Genomic DNA, 23,829 nt, shown 5'->3' with positions numbered 1-23,829 from the left:
CTAAACTGTTTTATCCTCTTCTAAAAGCTATAGATGTCCTGACCTATAGTATGTGTCCCTTATCCCCAAAATACTAGTCATGTGTGTCATCCCATATGCTTACTATTATTCTTTTCAATTAATTAAATGTACCTAAATGTAAAGTTCTACATTATTTGCTATAACACTACAATCAATAACCTAGAATATCTAAACTGGACTGACCCTGACTAGTAATAGTGCATTGTCCCTTCAATGACAATCACTTAACAATCTCTAATAGATCCCTTATGTTAGATTAGATTCAATTCTGATTAACTTTACAAATAACCAAATCATTGGTCCTTAAAGGTGACTTATTATCTCATACAAAATATCAGAAGGCATATCAAAACATTTATCTAAAAATACAAATTATATAGTATTCCCATTAATACAAACATTCATTAAATACATATTATTTAGGAATCCCTATATTCTGCTTTGTCTACAAATAATTAGCTTTCCTTCTATATCTTTCACAGTTCAAATACTTTTAACCCAAAAGATGTTGCCATTTGTCAAACAAGTGGACAGTCAAAGCAGGCTCCAGCAAGAACATTGAGCCCTGCAGAGTAAAAGTGTGACAGATTTTCTTCTCTAATAAGGACCAAAGCAGGTGTTGGGGTCCAACATCCCAAGCAAAAAGGACCCAAGTAGGCAGATGTCATCTATGATTCGGAATCCACGATGATCTTTTGGGCTCAAACATCACCAGCATAGTTGAGCTCTTGGCAGCAGGTATCCATGATGTCTGGAACTGGAATCAAGTCGTTGTCCAGTAGTCAGCTGATCGATGGCCTGATTCATGACTTGATTCCCTCTTTGGTATGGCTGGGTTCTCCTTGGAGTCAGATAATTAGTTTATCTGCAGACCTTTATCACAGCCCAATCTCTGGTTCAACTTCAAATGCTGTCATCTACATGCACTAGGAAAAAACAGCTTTCACCTGCAGATGTAAAGACTTAAAAATGCTCATTTAAATAGTCAGCATATTAATTCTTCATTGGTAGCTACTTATGGATCCAAAAAACAATATGTCATAAGATGTCAGATCTGTTTCGTTGGGGTACCCTATTAAAAATATTGCTAGCAGTGAAACAAACGGTCAGTTCAATCCAGTCTGTGTTTGTCTAAGTCAATTTGTCTTTAAACAGTCAGAGTAAAAATTTAGATTGATAAGCACAAAGTTCAAGTCCTCCTTTATAGCTGTTTCCAGTTTGGCTGCGGTTGCAATTTCCACTCAATTAAAAAACATGTCCCAAGTCATTATTAAAATAAAGTCAATCAATGTATTACAAAAGGAAAAGTACTCAATAATAAATCATTACAAAAATTGGTCCCAATAATATTGACATAATATTCAAATTATCTGCATTTGTTCCAAGATTTAAACTGGTTTCAAAATGTAAAATTTAAACAAAATTAAACATAACATATCAAGCAGAGTCAAGAAAGAAATCCACAATCTAGACGGGTAAATTCTTAATCTTTTCCTTGGTGACATTAAATAACAAAAAGTTAGGCTCCACATTTCTTCCCCATGTATCTAATCACAAACCATTGTTCAGTTATGCAAAGTCCTAAAACATTTTTCTTTTTACACAAGGTGTTCATTTTAAAGTTTCTATACATGTATAAAAGTGAGCCTTCCATTAGTTTTGTTGTGATCCCAGTATTCCACTGTATTTCACACAAACATGTCAATATTACACACAAAGGAAATGAGGAAAGAAATCAATATATCAAAATGCCCTATAATGCAAAATGTGTCTTTATTTATTTACTATAAAGCCCTCTAAGAAATTTGCACATTTCTACCCATATTTAGAATGAAGAACCCACTTGTTTATCAGGTAAACTAAGAAAATACTTCAAATCTACTTCAATTATATACACTGATTTTCTTTTCCCCATAACCTTCTGTCAAAGACAGTTGATCTTGCACATTCTTTCATTGTTATCTTCCAGATGTTTTATTACACGTCTTTCAGAATGTTGACTCCAAAGAGTACAGTCTGTTTTCCTCTTAGTTAACCCTCCTTATTCCCTTTCTTTCACTTACAGTTTGGCATTGGCTGTTTTTATACTGCCACATGCCATTCTTCATACCCATTGTCGCATTTGACCATCACCAAACAAATGCACACCATATTGTCACTTACACTTACCTTCATTACCACATACAAGTAACCCTCACATTATAGCAGCTTTCCTTGTGCTCTGCCTCTCAATATACAGTAAATTTTGTTTTCTAAGCAGCACTAATCAACATAGGCTTTGAAAGGAGTATTACCAATAACCTGCTTCATTTTGGTAAAAGAATGTCTCCTTCAATCGAAATTTACTCATTTTAATTAAAATCCTCCCTTTTATCAGAGTCTGGCCAGTACTCAAATAAAAGGGGTGCTCATATAATATGCTTAATCTGGAGACCTTTCTACACCACCTGTTCAAATCTTTTTTTTTTTAATTTAGAATTAAGAGCTCTTTTAATCTCAACATTTACATTCACAATAATACCAATTATTTAATTCTTGCAAACAACACATATTTTTACACATTCTTTTAAGCACACTGAAACCTATTTAACATACACACACATAGGGATCCCTCTAATACACTATATAACATACACAAAATCACTCAAACCATTGTTTTAACACATTCAACTTTACCTCAGTTTTGTCACTTATTGCCACTTATTATTTATTTTAACCCATATTTACTCAGAGCTCTGGAAGTTTATATGCACACGGCAGCTTCAGCAAATCATAGTTGAACTACATTACCCAGAAGTCTCCATGTTTTTGCTTTCTTACTCCCAAACACACGTACGCACCCACAGAACAAACAACAGGCACGCTCACACATTTTTAGCACAAACATATTTACACACACACAGAGAACAATTAATGCTCAGGCATACACATAGTATACAGGCACACACATTGAATAAGTTCAGCACAGACATATTCATATACACAAACATTAGCGAGCGCCAGGTACCTTTGATGTTAAATACAGTGCACTTTTTCTTTTTCGCATTATATTCTTCTCAACGCTTGTTATTCTTTTTGGTGCTATCCTCCTACATTTTTCTGAAGGCTGCTTTACTTATCAGACTATAATATAAAACAGCCTCTCATGGCGTTAGCGGATGTTAACTCTAACGCGATTCTACTCAGCTCGAAACGGCGCTGATTTCTAGATCAAGGAGACTCCATTGGCGAAATGACTCGGCGACAACGAGGAATTGCTTCCGTGGCGATCCATTCCTGCGACAATTAGGGCAAATCCAACTATCAAGAAATCACGCGGTTCGATACTACAGCAAGACGGCACTCTCGTCAAAAAGACTAAACTGTCATTGAGAATATTAACTCAAAACAAACAACATGTAAGCTTCAACATAAATCACAAATAAACTTGAATCATGGCATAAGTGCTAACTACTGCGCCACCACACACTTTAACACTGAGCGATCGTTGCTTAATCTATATGGCATTCTCTTTATACATTGCTACGTGTACTGCTAGCTGCTCGCAAATTTTTAGCCAGGTATTTATCTTGGCTATGCATAAGGCTGCCTCATCCGCCAACTCCTCGGTTCTCTGTACTCGCGGTAATAACACAGCCACGTGGGATTCAGCCATTGAGGCTCGCCCTAACGCATCCGTCAAGTCCATTTGCATTTTCTTAATCTCCCTTTCTTTTTCGTCTACCAGGCTGTCCAGACATCTAACTGCCGTTAGTAAAACCCACCCCCGTGTCTGCAAGCCCGTCATGGGTTCTTTTACAGACACCTGACATTTCTTAAGTACGGCTAGTACATTCACTGGTGTTGGGGGGCCTAAACTTTGCCAATATTGTGCTAATCCCCCCCCCACGTCTCAATTCTCTAGCGCAGTCTTCCCATACCGTTTCCTCCCAGCTGGGAAGAGGTAAAGGAGCCGTGCCAGGGTTTTTATTCTTCTTCTTAAACATCTCTGATTTCTTTTTGCCTCACTCAATAGTTCAATATTTTACCAGATTCCCCAAAATCCTGTTCGTGACGCCAAAATGTTTTGTTACGGGAAAATGGTTCAAGGGATTAGAACATAAGTAGGCAAAGAATCAGAGAGAAGAGGTCCAATACTTCTATTTTGTTTACTTAATCAATTATAACATTTAAATACATATGAATGGGTTATAGAAATAAAGAGACAAACTTATACTTACAATAACATACATACATACAGTAACATACATCAAAAGACCCAGAGCCATCATCCCAGACCAGTAGACTGAGGGGGCCCGCTTGTCAGTCTTGTCAAAGGATCAACCCTTTTAGCCTTTCATTTACCGGGCGGTGCGCGCTGTCCCCACGGTTAAGCCTCCAAAGAAACTGAGGGCAGAACCTTCCCTTATATACTAATTGAGCGTCCTTGCCCAAAGCGGCTTACGTGTAAGCAGTGTATACAGAAGTGATTAGTTTCAGCACACACACCTTTCCACGGGACGCGGTGTTGTTTTGCACTTGGTCCTGATGATGACGACATCTGGTACCAGGAGGCACACAAAAATAAGAATTGCGTAGTGAAGCCCCTTGAAGTGAAAAACAAGTCAGCATGCCCCTTTATCCTGACGGAGACGGCGTCTGGTACCAAAAGGCACACAAAAATAGTGAAGCCCCTCGAAGTGAAAAACAAGTCAGCATAACCCTCTGGCCATATTCCCAGTACTTTTCCTTCTTGAAGCTGGTTTTTGCGCTGAGCGACCAACGCCCATCTGCTCTCTTGATCCCCCCTCTCTTTAGAAAAATCCTTTCATTACAAGAGTCAAATTGCTTCCATTAAGGGAAAGTGTCATCTATAGTTGATAAGCCTGTTTAACACGATCATGTACAATGTGGTGGCTGAAAGTTTCCCTTCTTGGGCCCAGTTGTCCTTTTCACATTTTTTTTTTTGTGGGGAATCTGCTTCATCAGTATATAGTGCAGACCTTCAAATGGGACTTTAATAATACTTTCTTTTTCACAGAAAGAAATAAAGTGCAGTGTAAGTTTCTAAGCAGGTAACCAATTACTATTCTATATTGAAATCAACTATGATCTATGTTAATAATTGCTCTTCATTCCACATAAATATGGAACGGACACAGAAGACAGTTGCGGTCTACGTACAGGTCACACATACAGTGGTGTGAAAAACTATTTGCCCCCTTCCTGATTTCTTATTCTTTTGCATGTTTGTCACACAATGTTTCTGATCATCAAACACATTTAACCATTAGTCAAATATAACACAGGTAAACACAAAATGCAGTTTTTAAATGATGGTTTTTATTATTTAGGGAGAAAAAAAAATCCAAACCTACATGGCCCTGTGTGGAAAAAGTAATTGCCCCCTGAACCTAATAACTGGTTGGGCCACCCTTAGCAGCAATAACTGCAATCAAGCGTTTGTGATAACTTGCAATGAGTCTTTTACTGCGCTCTGGAGGAATTTTGGCCCACTCATCTTTGCAGAATTGTTGTAATTCAGCTTTATTTGAGGGTTTTCTAGCATGAACCGCCTTTTTAAGGTCATGCCATAGCATCTCAATTGGATTCAGGTTAGGACTTTGACTAGGTCACTCCAAAGTCTTCATTTTGTTTTTCTTCAGCCATTCAGAGGTGGATTTGCTGGTGTGTTTTGGGTCATTGTCCTGTTGCAGCACCCAAGATCGCTTCAGCTTGAGTTGACGAACAGATGGCCAGACATTCTCCTTCAGGATTTTTTGGTAGACAGTAGAATTCATGGTTCCATCAATCACAGCCTTCCAGGTCCTGAAGCAGCAAAACAACCCCAGACCATCACACTACCACCACCATATTTTACTGTTGGTATGATGTTCTTTTTCTGAAATGCTGTGTTCCTTTTACGCCAGATGTAGCGGACATTTGCCTTCCAAAAAGTTCAACTTTTGTCTCATCAGTCCACAAGTTATTTTCCCAAAAGTCTTGGCACTCATTGAGATGTTTCTTAGCAAAATTGAGACGAGCCCTAATGTTCTTTTTGCTTAACAGTGGTTTGCGTCGTTTTTGCCCAGTCTCTTTCTTATGGTGGAGTCGTGAACACTGACCTTAATTGAGGCAAATGAGGCATGCAGTTCTTTAGACGTTGTCCTGGGGTCTTTTGTGACATTTCGGATGAGTCGTCTCTGCGCTCTTGGGGTAATTTTGGTTGGCCGGCCACTCCTGGAAGGTTCACCACTGTTCCATGTTTTTGCCATTTGTGGATAATGGCTCTCACTGTGGTTCGCTGGAGTCCCAAAGCTTTAGAAATGGCTTTATAACCTTTACCAGACTGATAGATCTCAATTACTTCTGTTCTCATTTGTTCCTGAATTTCTTTGGTTCTTGGCATGATGTCTAGCTTTTGAGATGCTTTTGGTCTACTTCTCTGTGTCAGGCAGCTCCTATTTAAGTGATTTCTTGATTGAAACAGGTGTGGCAGTAATCAGGCCTGGGGGTGGCTATGGAAATTGAACTCGGGTGTGATACACCACAGTTAGGTTATTTTTTAACAAGGGGGCAATTACTTTTCACACAGGGCCATGTAGGTTTGGATTTTTTTTCTCCCTAAATAATAAAAACCATCATTTTAAAAACTGCATTTTGTGTTTACTTGTGTCATATTTGACTAATGGTTAAATGTTTCTGATCATCAAACACATTTTGTGTGACAAACATGCAAAAGAATAAGAAATCGGGAAGGGGGCAAATAGTTTTTCACACCACTGTATATGTTGAAGCTTAGCTTTTCTAGTCGGTATATTACTAGTAGCTTAACAAACACTCCATACTTTCTCACAGTACTTTCTGCTTATCAATACAAGCACACTGTAACCAAGCAAAGCATTATGAATGTGCAGGCATCTCCTCATCTGCTTGCAATCTCCGTGATGAAAGATGGCATTACTAACAACTTTCCAGTGAACTTCACTGCACTCTTTGATTTAGTGCAATTGCATTAAATCACAGTTATTACAAATTACTACAAATCTCTTTTTGTTCCTACACCTTTGTGATCCTATGCATATATAAAATGAATAAAAAAATATAGAGACAGATGCTTTGGGCTGAGAAATGTTGCTACTTTTTAGAGTATGTGCCGTGGCAAAAAATTCATTATCAGAAGGCTTTTTACCTAAAAATAAAGGCTATTAGGACTCGAGATAGACAGAGTTTTAAGGCTTTATTGCAATAAATCAACACAAAAAATAACAAGGACTCAACCCAATACGCCAAATTGAGCTGAGCGCTGAACATTACAGCAATTGAAATTTTTATAACAATTTCTTATCATTTTTACCTCATTCAATTAGCTCATTCTGCACCTGGTTTTACTGTCCATTATTCCTCTTGGTGTCCGTTCGGCTTATTTTGATTGGTCTAAGACTGGGTGGATGGCTTCCTCTTACCATCTTTGGGCTTTTCTTATGTAATTTCCTGTCTTTTCTGACCTTGCTCGAATGAGCTCTCTTGCCCACCTTCTCTGACTCCCTTCTACTCCTGTCCAGCCGAACCTTGAGTTTCCATGGGAACCCTTATCATCTCCTTACTTTTCCTATCACTGGCCCCCTCGTGGAATTTATTTTTCTATGCTGTTCCCATCTTCTCTAACTGGCCAAAGCCTCAATTCCATATATGGGTTTCCTCTCATCATTTACTCTCTTAAGCCTTCCAAACTTTTTTAATAATAGTGACCTGAAGCTTAAGCTTTTATTAAAAAGAAATATAGTATGTGCTTCCATTTAATCATTGCTTGGCATGCTTGATTTGTCTTAATTTCTACACTAAAGTTAATTGCTAATATATTCTTGCTAATGCCTGAATTTACTTAGATTTTCTCTTCATGCATTATGTCAGCGTGACCCTGCTTACAGCAAAAGCCTTTTGTTGCCTTTCTGCTGATTCATCAGCCCAGCTGCTTTTTGATACAAGCCTTTCAGAGGCATCTTCTCTGTGTTATCGCTTCCTAGCCTTGAATCACAGGTGTTCTCAAACTCTTATCCTGTCCAAAACTGGTCTCGGTGTATCAATTTGCTGTTCTTTTCTTACTCTGGAAATTTTACTGTAAGCCTACAAAATAATGTAATATAACTGATTTTTAGTTAACTATTTGCTAGACCTATCTTATTTGCTTAACATTCTAATTTATGCTTAATCTTAATATTTTAGAAGCTTTTAATTACTTTTTATGGCTTTATATGTTAATTTGCTATTATCTATGTTAATATAAAAATTTTCCTTCTACATATGTAGATCAGAGTTGGTGTTGAAAAGTTTGTTTGCATGTTCTTTCAGTAATATTTGATTCTAAATCAGTTGTTGCATCTTTGAATGGTTTCAGAAATAGAGACCACAGTTATATCATTTTGTTGATGTGTTTGTCAAATTGTTGCAACACTGAATTCAACTCTATATCTTGTGTCCACTAACATGTTTGAGTGACCTCATAAGCTTGCCTTGTTGCCCAGTATATTTAAAATACCTGCCTAACTTTTTTACAGTAGCCATAAGCTGTGCAACTTCAGGTGCTTTTCATCTATCACTGCTGGTGTAGAAAGACTTGACAGAATCGTACTAAGAATGTGGGCAGTAGAGTTAGGTCTGGTGTAGCCACGTAAGGCAGCGATTGTGTTTGCTCCTTGGTCAGAAATAGTCAATTCCTAAAACTTTTGTTAAAGTTTTCAAACAGTAAAGAGCCAATGTTTTCACCTGTTTTAATCGTGCTTGCTTCAAACAGGATCGCAAAAGTACCCTTGACACAAGGTTGTCATTCTCAATAATAAGTATAATGGAAGGTAACAGATATGAAAGAGATTTTCTCAAAGTTTTGGGTGCAAGTATCAATTGTGACAGCACACCCATAATTACTAACAGTATCTATGCAATGTCCTTTCTTAGTTTTTGGCTTTTTCTACCATGTACTGCGATACTTCCACATCCGTTGACTGTATCTCTTTAAACTTCAGACTTTCCAATTTTGGCTGCTTTGTCAACCAAATATAACCCTCACCAGGGACTGTGTTGTAAAGCTGTGTATTCTTGCAAACAAAATCTGCACATTTATCCTGTGTGTAATATGTAATATTCGATCATTTTCCTTTATAAATAAATGACCAAGTATAATATTTTTGTTTCATTTGTTTAACTGGTTTCTCTTTATCAACTTTTGGACTTGAGTGAAAATCTGATGATGTTTTAGGTCATATTTATGCAGAAATATAGAAAATTCTAAAGGGTTCACAAACTTTCAAGCGCAACTGTATTTTGCATGGTATAAAAATAAGGTATGTTTGTCTGGAATTGCTGGGTTCCAGTTTCATTCCTTTCTTGTTAATTGGAGTCAAGTTTGCAACTTTCATCTCGCTGTAAACTTTTGTAATTCTGTTTCCCTGCTCCTGCCTACTGGTTTGTAGGCATCAATTAGTTTACTTTTCAGATCCTCAGTCAGTTGCCTACAGCACATGGTTGCACAACGTTTGAAGGATCAAAGGATTTATTAGGTTCTGGAACTGACATCACCTCACAATTTCTAATGACAAAACTTTTTCAGACTAGCACCTAATGGTTTTACTGATATTTCCATTAAACCCCAATGTGTAGTTTGTCGAAAGTGTTGTCAAAAGAAAGTATGGAGTCAGCAAATGTACATTTAAATGCCAAACATCCAGACATTAAAGACAAGCCTCTGGAATTCTTTGCAAGAAAGTTAAACTGCACAAGGAGTCAGACCATTTTTACTCCGGCAACCACCACTAATGAAAAAGCATTACTAGCAAATTATCAAGTTGCATCCTGAATTGCAAAAGCCAATAAGCCACATACAACTGCCGAAAATCTGATTTTATAGACTGTTGATATGATGCAAATTATGGGTGGTTTAAAAGAGACTGACAAGCTCAGAACAATATCTCTGTCCAGTAAAACGATCCAAAGAGTAATAAGCAATATGGCACTAGATGTTCACTATTAATTGCAATTTTTTTTTTTATTTCTGTATTTTTTATTATTTAGTTTATTGCAATTTTTGGTGGTTAGTATAGTAGTGGCTTTTGTGAGTGAGGTTTCGAAAATGAATGTATGAGTGAATGGCTATTATAATGTGCTTTTGTTTTGACTCTTTCTTACCTCAAATTTGATTTGTAGTGTTGCTTTAATTGTAATGATTTTTGGTATTATTAATAGTGTATAAGGCTATCAAGAACTGAGTTGCTACCAAAATCTCAAACAATGATGCTAGCTTTATTTTTTTCAGTAACTTTTGTGCTGGAGAAAGACAAAGTAGACAAATTACTTTTGAAGGCACAATAATACACAAGAAAAATGTATGTAAAACTATAAATTTTAAAGACCAGGCGTGTGAGGAGACTGTGGAATGGTATCAGCTCTTTACACCAGACTGGTAGTGAGTAACCCTAAATAAGTCTATTATCATCTTTACCAGCTGATCTGCCCTGCTGCTGAGGTATTCTGCAATGCTACATGGTCCCAGTTTGCTATACAGGTAGTTCCCAAGTTACGGACATATGACTTACGAATGGGGCGGCAGCTGCTCCTTCATCTGTCTGGGGGACGCAACGCAGACTCCTCAGTAACTGCCGCTCCGTCATCTTCAGCCTGGGGACGCTGCAAGCGGTGGCTGTAGGGGGTGATTTTGCTGCTTGCGGAGTGTAGTGTCACTCGCGCGGCTCCCCCATTCATTCTCAATGGGTGGCTGGGTGCGCATCAAGTGCATGTGTGCAGGACGGAGGCGGAACGGGGGCAGTTCGTTGCCTGCCCACCATGGCACCGCAGCTACTGCTCCTGACTGGATGGAAACTGGATGGGCCAGAGGGGGGCGTTACACTGCCCATCCACCTAACAGCCTTGCACTGTTCCACAAAAGGCTGCCCCGTTTGTTCTTGGTGGGCAGCTGGTGATGCTGCACGTGGTGACCCGGTTGTGGCTGAAAGGAGGCTATTGAGGGTGAAGGGAGCGGCGGGGGGCAGCATTATAGTGTGCCTTGGGTGGCTGTCTGTTTAATGGAGGCGGTGGTACGCGATTCACTACCCGGCTTTGGCCACATGCTGTTCGTTCTCGGTGAGCTGACGTTGCAGGCAGCATACTGTATGCAAGTGGAGGTGACTGTGTGGTGGGCAGGTGGTGAACCACCCCATGCTGCCCCCATTCATTCTCAATAGCAAGCCTGCTTGTACTGTTACATACATAGAAGAAAGTTGTCTCTCGTCAGTACACCAGACCAGCTGACGATGGATGCCTTCCTGCTGTGATAACGTGTACAGTGATGTGCAGAAGAGCTCAACTTAACCTTTTGTCTTCACCCTTCAACAATGTCTCTGAAACACAAATCTGATGCAAGTGCTGGTGATACAGTAAAGAAGAGAAAAACCATCACCATGGGAAATAAAGTAGAAATAATAAAAAGGTCAGAGAGAGGTGCAACTCCTTTATTCATTGGCAGAGCACTTGGTTACAGTCGGTCAACAATAGCATTTATTAAAACAATGCACCTGTTCCGACTTACATACAAATTCAACTTGAGAACAAACCTACAGTCCCTATCTTGTACGTAACCTGGGGACTGCCTGTATTCATTTTGTCCACACATACACGCTGTCCAGCTGTGCTTCATTCAGCTCATCCAGAATCAGAGTCAATTTATCTGCCAGAATATCACCTGGTCTCCATGAGTTTACCCCTAGTGAGGTTCAACAGCCAAGACTCACTGTCAGCCACAAACCCAGGTATTCTGCCTACTCCCTGCATGTGCTCAACTTCCAGAGCAATTTGGTCCCTCTCAGGTTCAGAGCCTGGGGCGCTACAGTATAAAATGGCTCAGAGCGGTGATGATATACAGCCCTGCATCACTGAATGTTGAAAAGAAAAAAGGCAGAATCTGGAGAGGCCTTGTGTTTAAGGCAGGAGAATTTCAGCACACAATTATCTGTTTGTCTTGTAAAGTGTGTCATAATATACACATTTTAACTACTTCACTTTATTTACTAAAGATAATATCTAAAAGAAAATGTTACAGGATTTTATTTCACTCAATAGAGCATGCATGTTTTATTCAATATGCCGAAGAAATAATTATATGAAAGCGGCTGAAATTGTCATAAGGTTTCTGATTTTGCTACAATAAAAAGTATGCAAAATGTTAACATTTAATATAACCACATTCTACAAGTCCTTATATATTTTAATTTCCTTTGTTTGAAAATATATTGCAGCAAAATTGATAATAAAAACATAGATTTAAAATCATATTAAGGAGTTTAAGGGCTGCTATATAATTTGAATTTATTTAAAAAAAAATGGTCTTATTCGAAGGCAACAGCTGACATTCAGTTGTTTGTTTTACCTGCACTAATTTTTCTATCGTGTTACTGTTTTACTAATCTGTTTCTGCACTACATTTCCACCATCAGCCTTTTGGCAATTTTGAATGGTTAGCTTATCTTCATTAGTAAAATTTAAGCCAGACCCTTTATCAATACAGTTTTTTTTTGTTTGTTTTTTAGTCCCATTACTCTGCCCTTTGATGTACAAGTGTACAAACAGCAGTTTTTTCAAGTGCTTCTCTTGTGCCCTAAAATATATTGTTTTACATCTGATTCTGTCGTATTCATTCTTAAACCTCAGATCCCTGACTGGTGTTTTTAATGGTCTGACTGTCTCATCAAAGCAAATGGAAATAACTGTCTTAATTATGATTTTCCTTTTTTTACAATACTTTAAAAATCAAACTTTAATGAACCTCATCAGTCAACAATTAGTCTCAGTCTTGCATGGCTGCTGGTTTGAAACATTATCACTAAAACAGTGAGTTGCAATTAAAATATACGGGCCATCTGTATTAAAAAGTATTGCTTCATCTGTAAACAAGAAAGTAGACAAACTATATGAACCTTGACTCGATACATTGATGATTGCACATTTCTGATTGAGTCCACAGCTGCCACTCAGCTTTTTCTCCTAAATGACATGATATACAGTGGAGGAAATAATTATTTGACCCCTCACTGATTTTGTAAGTTTGTCCAATGACAAAGAAATGAAAAGTCTCAGAACAGTATCATTTCAATGGTAGGTTTATTTCAACAGTGGCAGATTGCACATCAAAAGGAAAATCGAAAAAATAACTTTAAATAAAAGATAGAAATTGATTTGCATTTCATTGAGGGAAATAAGTTTTTGAACCCCTACCAACCATTAAGAGTTCTGGCTCCCACAGAGTGGTTAGACACTTCTACTCAATTAGTCACCCTCATTAAGGACACCTGTCTTAACTAGTCACCTGTATAAAAGACACCTGTCCACAGAATCAATCAATCAAGCAGACTCCACACTCTACAACATGGGAAAGACCAAAGAGCTGTCCAAGGATGTCAGAGACAAAATTATAGACCTGCACAAGGCTGGAATGGGCTACAAAACCATTAGCAAGAAGCTGGGAGAGAAGGTGACAACTGTTGGTGCGATTGTTCGAAAATGGAAGGAGCACAAAATGACCATCAATCGACCTCGCTCTGGGGCTCCACGCAAGATCTCACCTCGTGGGGTGTCAATGGTTCTGAGAAAGGTGAAAAAGAATCCTAGAACTACGGGAGGAGTTAGTTAATGACCTCAAATTAGCAGGGACCACAGTCACCAAGAAAACCATTGGAAACACATTACACTGCAATGGATTAAAATCCTGCAGGGCTCAAAGGTCCCCTGCTCAAGAAGGCACATGTGCAGGCCCGTCTGAAGTTTGCCAATGAACACCTGAATGATTCAGAGAGTGACTGGGAGAAGGTGCTGTGGTCTGATGAGACCAAAATAGAGCTCTTTGGCATTAACTCAACTCGCTGTGTTTGGAGGAAGAAAAATGCTGCCTATGACCCCAAAACACCGTCCCCACCGTCAAGCATGGGGGTGGAAACAATTTGCTTTGGGGGTGTTTTTCTGCTAAGGGCACAGGACAACTTAATCGCATTAACGGGAAAATGGACGGAGCCATGTATCATGAAATCCTGAGCGACAATCTCCTTCCCTCTGCCAGGAAACTGAAAATGGGTCGTGGATGGGTGTTCCAGCACGACAATGACCCAAAACATACAGCAAAGGCAACAAAGGAGTGGCTCAAGAAGAAGCACATTAAGGTCATGGAGTGGCCTAGTCAGTCTCCGGACCTTAATCCAATAGAAAACCTATGGAGGGAACTCAAGCTCAGAGTAGCACAGAGACAGCCTCGAAACCTTAGGGATTTAGAGATGATCTGCAAAGAGGAGTGGACCAACATTCCTCCTAAAATGTGCGCAAACTTGGTCATCAATTACAAGAAACGTTTGACCTCTGTGCTTGCAAACAAGGGTTTTTCCACTAAGTATTAAGTCTTTTTTTGTTAGAGGGTTCAAAAACTTATTTCCCTCAATGAGATGCAAATCAATTTCTATCTTTTATTTAAAGTTATTTTTTCGATTTTCCTTTTGATGTGCAATCTGCCACTGTTGAAATAAACCTACCATTGAAATGATACTGTTCTGAGACTTCATTTCTTTGTCATTGGACAAACTTACAAAATCAGTGAGGGGTCAAATAATTATTTCCTCCACTGTAAATGGTATGGAGGGTCTGTGTCCCTGCACTGCCGACAAAATTTATGTTACGCAGACCCTCCCAGTGACATGGATGCACAAAGTTAAATGGTACTCGGAGACAAAATTTTGCAAATAATGCATTTATTATTTTCATTCTGCCTTTCAAAATATAAATGTAAGATTTAGCTATTTCTTTTGACCAAAATAATAAACTATTACTGCTTAAACTAGTATTTCTTCACTAGTCTATTTTTTTTTCTTTTTTGTTTTCCAGTTATTAACTGACCATTTATATTATACTTTTTTTTTTTTTTTGCTTTTGTTCCCTTGTAGATTAAAGCATGTGTGATCTTGTAGCACAAATAACAAGCAGTTTGCTGCAGTTTCCAGCAGTGACAGTAGAAGCACTTGGAGAAGATGAGATCAAATTGGATTCTGTACTACATGGAAAATTTGCAGCAGGCAAGTATTTTTGCTGTTCGACAAAATGTATTATGTAAAAAAAACATTTTATCTCCTTCTAGAGACTAATCTAAAAATATGATGTATGACAGAAGTTTTGGATGGCTTCTTAAAATGTTATTTTTCCTATTTGTTTATGCAAAATAAATTTCTGAAGTACAGGTTTAAAAAATATTTACTCTGTCCAACTTTCACACTTGACTGTCACTCACCTAGAACATTATGACTTAATGGTAATAACAGATTAAAAATTCACTACTCACATTTGGTATAAAGTTTGCGGTTCTGTTTTGACTTAGAAAAGACATGGCAATTTATTTGCTATTGTAAGTAATACATGAACCACGAATGCAGCCTTTCCTTAGCAGGTTTTAGTCAGTGATGAATGCTGGTGTCACAGTACTTCTGTGTACTATTTAATTCAGCTGGCTACTGGGAAAGCTAATTTTTAGGTAATTTAGTCTGCCGTTTTTAAGACATTAAGCCTTTCCACAAGACTGCAGGAAAACGATATTATAGATCCAGCGCAAGACGTTTTGGTGCTAGCAATTTTTGTTTTGTAGATGACTACCATCTCACAGAACGGTAATGAGTGGGGCCATGATGACGAATATCTGCTCAGAGAAGTATCGGGATTATCTTCTTATATAATACGCTACCGTGGCTGGCTGTTTGTCTGTTCAGGATTTTAAATCACTTGTAGCTTGCAAACCGTTTCACCTATTGACCTGAAACTTGGTACACATATACTACGTGACGTCTACTCTCCACTTTTGGGGTGATGATTGGCCTCCAAGGTTATAACGCTTTTAATTTTTATTTTTTGTTATTGTAGAATCTACTCTTGGCAGCAGGGCAGCCGTGCAGCACATGCGTACGGGCGCCGTTCTCATCCCTTCGCTGTCACTTCCCCTACCTCTTTTTTTTATCTTAAATCATTCTTGAGGCAGGTTGAAGACTTAAGTACCAGCTTAAGTGAAATATTTAAGAAAATGTACTAAGTAATTGTTGTTGTATTTTGCCATCAGAATAGAATCTGACTGCAGTTCAAACAATTCCATTTGGATATTCTCAGGCGCATTCTCAACGAGTACAAAGTCCTGTTTGTGTGAACTGAAATCGCGAAAACACTCACTGAATTCATTGCTCAGTCATACATGTTGGAAAACAAATCCTCCAAAAATCTAATTTTACTTTACTAAGTTTACTTCAAATTTAATATTGTAAAATAAGCTGATATGCAAAAAGCCCCCCTGACTTACATTAATTATACAAACTCAAAATCACAAAAATCTGTTAAAAAACAACTCCCCGACTTCTCGCGTCCACTTCAGATATTCAGCTGTAGTCTGCACTAACTGTTCATTACAATACTAGCACAAAATTACATAAAACTATAGCAAAAAAAAAACAACGTGAAAATATGCGAGCTATTACTACTCGTGATGGTCAGTTCTGCCCAGTGGCCAGTCTCAGCAGCCCAGCCAGTAGTGTAGCCCAGTGGTCCGCAACCTTTTTGACACCAAGGACCGCTTTACTAGAAGCAAATTTTTCCAGGGCGGGTGGGTTGTTGGAGGTTGGAGTTTGTGGGGTGATTATAGGAGGGCTCGTAAGGCAGTTTTATACACAATTTACATTACATTTCTATTATTATTAAGTTATAATATAGTAATAGAAATTATACAGCTTACCATATTGCAGAATCAGTGAGAGCCCTGAGCTTGTTTTCCTTTAACCAGACGATCCCATCTGGGGAGGATGGAAGACAGTGACACGTGAAGTGTGTTGCTTATGTTCAGGCTACTCTGTAATCTCGTTTTGGTTGCTGTCACTGCAGAAAACGTGCATCACAAAGATAGGATGTTGGAAATTGAAGCAGCTTCAATAGCTTCTTTCGTGTTAGCTTAATCTTCTACCTACAAGTTATGCTGATGAGAATTTTTCTCAGCATTTCCTTGCGATAATACACTGTCGGGGTGCGAATGATGCCCAAATCCAATGGCTGAAGCACTGCCGTGCAATTGGGTGGGAGGAATTCAACGTGAACATTATCTAAATGCGGAAGTATGTTGTAGTCCGCACAGTTATCCTTTTTTTCTTCTTCATATTGTGAGGTTTCTGAACTCTTTTGGGATCTGGGATCCACCCCACCCAACGGGAACGACACGCTGAAGTGCGTCCTGAAGCGCTATTGCCACGTGTGAGATTGTCTGTCCGGGTCCCAAGAGAGTTTAAAAACCACATATTTTCTTGAAAGAGTGCCGCATTAATAGGAATGTTTCTTGAACAAGCATCACTGCAACCACATAAAAACGGCTTTTTCGGCGTCTTCAAATGCAGCAGTTCGCATACATTTGCAACCAGAGATTTTTCTTCTTCTTTTGCATATAGTAAGTATGCCGTTTCTATAGAAGGGTGACGATGAGTTAAATTCCAATGGATGTTTTTCAAATGATGATGAGCAATAAGGAAAATGTATCACTTAAAATCACACAAAACAAAAACAGCAAAAAAACAGTACGAGAAATGTTCGAAGAAAGAACATTTTTTTTCAATGTTTATGTTTGGGGATCAATGTGCAAATGTCCACAACTGAGCTGTAACCACAGAACAAACTGATCTGTGGATGATTCATTCAAGCATTTCACAGTCACTTCGTTGTAATGAAAGCATCTGCTGCTGAATGTACTTCGTAGTAACGAGATTTCTTTGGACTCGTGTGTCATATGGGGAAACTGTCAGAAACATAAAAATACTTTGTTGTAATACTCTCTCACCGCGGTCTCTCCTCTCTCTGTGCCGCTGCAAAGCCCCGCCCGCCTAGCATTCTGAAAAGTGTCCTCAGTGAAGGGGCAATCTTTTTTGCTGTAGCCCTTCACTGAGTGAATCTCCGTTGTTGGCAGTTCTCTTGCGGCCCAGTAGAGGGCAGAGACAGCAGCCTAGCACTTCAGTTGCGACTTCGTGGCTGCAACTATACTAGCAGATGATGTTTCCAGTACCTTAATGCCATGGGAAAACGTACTTTTGTCAGAAGGCAGAAGTAAGAAAAGTCAATATGTAATGCCGAAGATGCAGGATGATTCAATCACAAATGATAGTAATCATTTTGTACAAGTTTAGTGCTAACTAGGGTCTGTCATGCGGGCCGCACAGATTTCTGTTGCGGGCCAAATGCGGCCCGGGGGCGCGTGTTTCACATGCCTGCACTAGACAAATATCAGACGTGGCTTAACACTGTATTCCTAACACTGGACTAAAGTAAGGATTTGTATACCAAGCACAATGAAAAACTTCAGCTACAGGGTGAGTCAAAGAATTTTCAACCTATCCTCCAAATTTCTAGAGGTTGTATTGTGGCATAAGAGGCACAAACACCACTGGCTTCTGAGAGCTGTTATCAGGTCATGTTAGTGATCTCAGGCAGCCATACTACCTGCACTTCATAACAGGTCATCCACCAGAAGCTAATCATGTTTGGGTTTGGCCAGTACTTGCATAGGAGACCTTCTAGGAACAGCTAGGATTGCTGCTGGAAGAGGTACTGATGAAGGCAACAGGGGACATGTTCCCTGTGACCTGTGTGTGGATCCCAATGCCCCAGTGCAGTAACGGGAATACTGTGTGATAAATATGGTGTCGTCCTTTGGATAACTTGTAAAATTCTGTGGTCCTTAAAGATCCCTGGGCATCTTTTGAAAAGAGTAGGGTGTATCCTGATGTCCTGGCTATACTGCCCATCACAGCCTTGTCCATTCTGGCCCCTTAATCAACCCCTGTGTAAAATTGGCCATCTCTCTCACCTGTTCATCACCTAAAAGTGAATGTGGGGTGAGCATACTGGCACAGTAATGGCTGTTGTTGCCAGGGCTGTGGACTCGGAGTTGGAGACAGTTTCGGGTATCAGGAGTTGGGATCTGCGTCAGCAAAAATGTACCGACTCCTAATAAATTTAAATTGTAATGAAAAACAAAATATAGCAAGTTCAAATGTTCCATTTCACAAACAATAGTCCTAATTAAGTACTTCTGATGTAAGTATAAAGCCCAGTGCATAGTTGTTTTACTACTAGTGTGAAGTTCAGCTGAGCTATTATACAACCTGACATTCACATATTGTAATCTGCATTATGGTACATTACAAAAAGTGTTTTTATTTTATTTCAGATATAATGTGTTTAACAAGTTAATTTGAGTGTAAACATGTGTAACGATGTAGTTGGAGGTCTATTCTATGGCCTGATGTGTGTTCAGAGGTTCTTGTCTTTTGTTTAAACTGGCCAATATGGTAGACAGTCAGCTTCCTAGCCAGTAGTTCTATGGTTAAATGACGTGTATGTTGCCTTCCTTCAATCAAAATGGAAAATATATTAGCATATTAAATACCAGGGAGTCGGAGTCAGAAGTACCGGAAACTAAGGAGTTGAAGTCGAAAGATTTATTTACTGACTCCACAGCCCTGGTTGTTGCATTGTGGGTGCTACACATTGGGAGTGGTAACCCTCCTTCTATGTAATGAGAAAAGTGTTATATAAATGTAATTAATTATTATAATTAGCTAAACTTAAAAGTTAGCAGCAAGCTTTTGTACAATACTATATTTGTATGGCCTGAATTGTGCCTGCTCTGCATGCTGTCCCACACAGAGAGGAAAGACATCCACCAAGAGGACAGGTATTATTACATAGACTGCTTCATGGCAGATGAAGGGCCACCCAATATATCCACTGCCAACAGAAGATTTACCAGACTGGCAGAGACTGAGAAGTGGGTTAACATGCCTATGAATGAAATGGGAGATAAAAAATCTTTTGCAAAATCTGACTACCAGCTGACAAGTTCTGAGCACTTAATTACAGTTTGATTACTGATAATAAACAGTTCTTTGCTGTAGATTTAACTAACATATGTATAAATATGGAAGTATTTGCAAAGTATAAATATGGAAGGTCTGTTAGTTATTAGATGTTCCAGTTTTTCAAAGGTATCTTATTTATACAACCTCTCTTTTCTTTAGCACATATTTTTTTGTCATGCATAGAAGTCAGTGTTTTTGCTTTTTCTGAGAGGAAAAGAATGACTGATTTAAAGTTTCAGACTTAGTACTATTTAAACATTGTATGGTTTCTCTCTCTCTGTCTGTCTCGTGTCAGACACCTGAAAAATTTGGGAGAACCTTAAACTTACACAACGCATCCTCCTCTGTTTAAAGCATCTGTGCTCTCTCTTATAGTAGCTTTCCCTTCTAAGTTTAAAACGTGCCTTGCTTTTAAATGCAGTTTTGATTAATGTGTGTGAAACGTTTGAGGTTTCCTATTTCATAAGTCAACAATTTGCTATATACCACATTCGTTGATGCCCCTTTCTCCTGAATGTGAATCATTTATTGTACTCCTGCAGGTCTTTTTCATAAGACAGCCATGTCTGTAGTATAGGCTTTGCACACATGGTTCGTTTGGCATGTGGGTGTTTAGAAGTTACCGAAGTATGCATGGAGCTTGGGCTTTTACTTATCTAGATAACTTACGGTACCCTATTATGTATTAGAAGGTTTAGAAAAGCTTTTTTTTATTATTAAATCGTTCAAATACAATTAATGTTTAAAAGCGAATTATTATTATTTAATGTCTTTCAAACATGAAAATTATTTATTTTTTACCAAATGGTACATTGGAACATTCACAAACTCCTTCAGTCAAAACATATAACAGTCTGGCCAGAAATCTTATACAAGCAAGGTTGACTCAAGAACAGAGTCCTGAAAAGAAGCATGCAAGTAGCATTGTTTAGAGCACTGTGGGTGTGGAGTTGGAAGGGTTCTGGGCACTGATGAGTTCCATCAGCCCACTCTCAATGCAAAACCACAACCAAAATGTAGAAGGGTGAGGAATGGCGATGAAAACAGGGTGCCAAGGGTGGCTACTACATTTTCCTGTTTGGTTGGTGATAGTACCATGAACTTAGTTGTATGCAGGGTGGTGAATTATTTTGTCATGCTGGAGCTGAACAGATCCTGGTGGATAACAACACAATACTAATACTAATTAAAAGTGACAATACATGCAGTTTGCTTCAGCACTTAAAATATAAACGGCCCAATGTAACCAGTGCAGAAAAGCATGAGACGGAAGATAAAACCTGTCCCAAACAGACAGCTCCACTGTATTTCTCACCCTGCTTCAGCATGGACCGGACAAGGCGTGCTTATTGTTGTATATCCCATTAGAGAGTGTGATTAGCTGTGGGCAGAATATGCTGGGTTTGCCCATCATACCTGCTTACACTGCAGTGGTGGCAAGATAGCTTGAATAAGCAGTAAGGCCGGAGTTATACTTCACGCGACGCATGCTGCAGCGGACGCTCCTGCTATGCAAGCATTGTAGTGTTCATACTTGCGCGCATACTTTACGTAAATCTGGAGGAATCCACCAGGTGGCAGTGCGAGATATTATCACGGTGAGAACATGTTCGGCTTCTCTGTGTTGTGAATTGCCTAGAACACCTATTAAATTCTGATGACACCTTACCACAATATCTCTAAAAAAGGAAGTTTATTGGTTAAATCCATCAATCCAGTGATGTGTCCATTCCAGCAAGCATTGGGCACGAGTGAGAAACAGTCCTTTGACGAGGCCTCAGCTCATCGCAAGGTGAATACAAGAACACACATACACTAGCGTCATTTTAGCGGCAACAAATCCCCAAGTCTGCATATCTTTGGAAGGAAACCGGAGCTCAGTGTGGAATACAAGCAGGATATACCAGCAACATAACTCCCTGTGAGACAGCGGTGCTATCGCTCCACCACCGTGACACCCCCATGTGTGTAATTATTCCCCCATGTGTGTAATTAACAGTATTCATTATTTAAACGAAATTATATGTAAAATGTAACATACACACTTTAATGCATTTCATCATGAAAGTGATATCAAGTATAAATCTAAAGATTCTAAATGTGCAGAGAGTTGGAATCTCATACATTTAATTTGTTCTGTGTGGCGATCTATTGCTGCTTTGCGCTGCTGTCAGGTCCAAGAAGCTCGTAGCAATTAAAAACTGGGATTACGTTTATGACGGTCTGCTTTAATGATAAAGTAAACTATGAGGTTAAAGTGGACATTTCGAGATTAAAGCCGAAATTTCCACTTTAATCACAAAATACACGTTTTCACCGTGTCCTTTATTTTTTTCTCTGTGGCTCAAATATAACTCTATACATCATGTTGCTGCTGTTAAGTTGCAAAAATAAAAAAATAAAAAAGACACAAAAGATGGTATGTGAGACTTTTAAAATGTATCGTGTCATTACGTTCGGGAACTATCTACATGTGACAGAAAGCCTCTATGCAGATCCTACGGGATGAATGCTTCGATGTGGAGAAGCAAAATGCCGACATACAGATGCACTTGTGGTGCTTTTATATTCAAGTGTCCAATATTCCCGATCGTAATGACACCAAAATTTTTTAAAAGTCTCACATACCATCTTTTGTGCCGTCTACTTCACATCGGCAACATAATGTGTAGCGCTGTATTTGGGCCACTGAGAAAAAAATAAAAGACACGGTGAAAACGTGTATTTTGTGATTAAAGCGGAAATTTCGGCTTTAATCTCGAAATGTCCACTTTAACCTCGTAGTTTACTTTATTATTAAAGCAGACCATCGTAACTGTCATCCCAGGTTTTAATCGCTACGAGCTTCTTGGACCTGACAGCAGGTAAAGTAAAAAAATAGACGGCACAAAAGATGGTATGTGAGACTTTTAAAACGTATCGTGTCATTACAATCGGGAATATGCGACGCTTGAATATATAAGCACCACGAATGCATCTGTATGTCGGCATTTTGCTTCACAACTTTGAACCATTCATCATACAGCAAAGCGTGCACATCGATCCCCGAAGGATCTCCATAGAGGCTTTCTGTCACATGTAGATAGTAAACAGAGACGCTGACGTCATGTTCCGACTTTTAGCACACTGCGCCCCCTGACTTTTTGCTGGTACTGCAATTCGCACATGTGTCGCATTAATTTCTGAGGACCTGCTCAGAGGACGCGTGAAATGAACGCTGGGAACACGTGGCAGCCATTATGCGGGCACGTACGCGTTCTGAGCGTGAAGTATAAATCGGCCCTAAGAGGGCTACCACAACACATATGGAGGAAATGACTCCTATAGGCTGGTAATTCAAGAGACCTGTAGTTATAGTGGAGAGAAGAAGTTGGCTGTTGTGCTGGTAATGTACTGTAATGACTAAAATATTGAACTGAAAAACATTGATTTGATTTTTATTTTTAACTAATTCAAGTACATCAAGCAAGAGAAACTTGAGAGTTTAAACTAAAATTGCCAACAGCACTACCACCACCCTCTCTTTTAGTTAAATAGTTGAACTGAGAAAGGGTTAAAAGGTGGTTTTACTTGTCACAAAATTATAAATGGGTAGTGATTAAGTGTATGTATGTGATGACCTACATGCCTATAATCCAACCAAACAATACTTTCTCCTCTTCTGTATATTATTAGTTGTTTCAGTTTGTATTAACCCAATTTAAGGTTATTTTACATGTTCTTGATTTTATTATTGGAGACACAAAGTGCCTCTAATGCTGTATGGATCCTTTTCAGTGCATTCAGGTTTTATTCCCACAACCCATAGACATGAACTTTAGGTTAATTGGTTCCTAACTTTCACCCATTTTTGCTTATGGTGGTTTATAACTTTCTG

At 38.9% G+C, this 23,829-nt stretch overlaps 1 protein-coding gene across 3 annotated transcripts in view; it reads left to right on the top strand.

Annotated features, from left to right (window-relative positions):
- ahctf1 (AT hook containing transcription factor 1) overlaps positions 1–23,829 on the top strand; it is a 141,742-nt gene that overhangs the window by 11,908 nt on the left and 106,005 nt on the right. For all 3 annotated transcript variants that reach the window (XM_039748808.1, XM_039748807.1, XM_039748806.1), the window contains exon 2: positions 14,970–15,098. In XM_039748808.1, the coding sequence (XP_039604742.1) occupies positions 14,978–15,098 (121 nt within the window). In that variant the 5' untranslated portion in view covers positions 14,970–14,977. The remainder of the gene's footprint in view (positions 1–14,969; positions 15,099–23,829) is intronic.

The sequence above is a fragment of the Polypterus senegalus genome, chromosome 3, assembly GCF_016835505.1.
Source record: "Polypterus senegalus isolate Bchr_013 chromosome 3, ASM1683550v1, whole genome shotgun sequence".
Taxonomy (NCBI): domain Eukaryota; kingdom Metazoa; phylum Chordata; class Cladistia; order Polypteriformes; family Polypteridae; genus Polypterus; species Polypterus senegalus.
The sequence above is the reverse complement of the archived record's forward strand: the minus strand, read 5'-3'. Positions and strand labels throughout refer to the sequence as shown.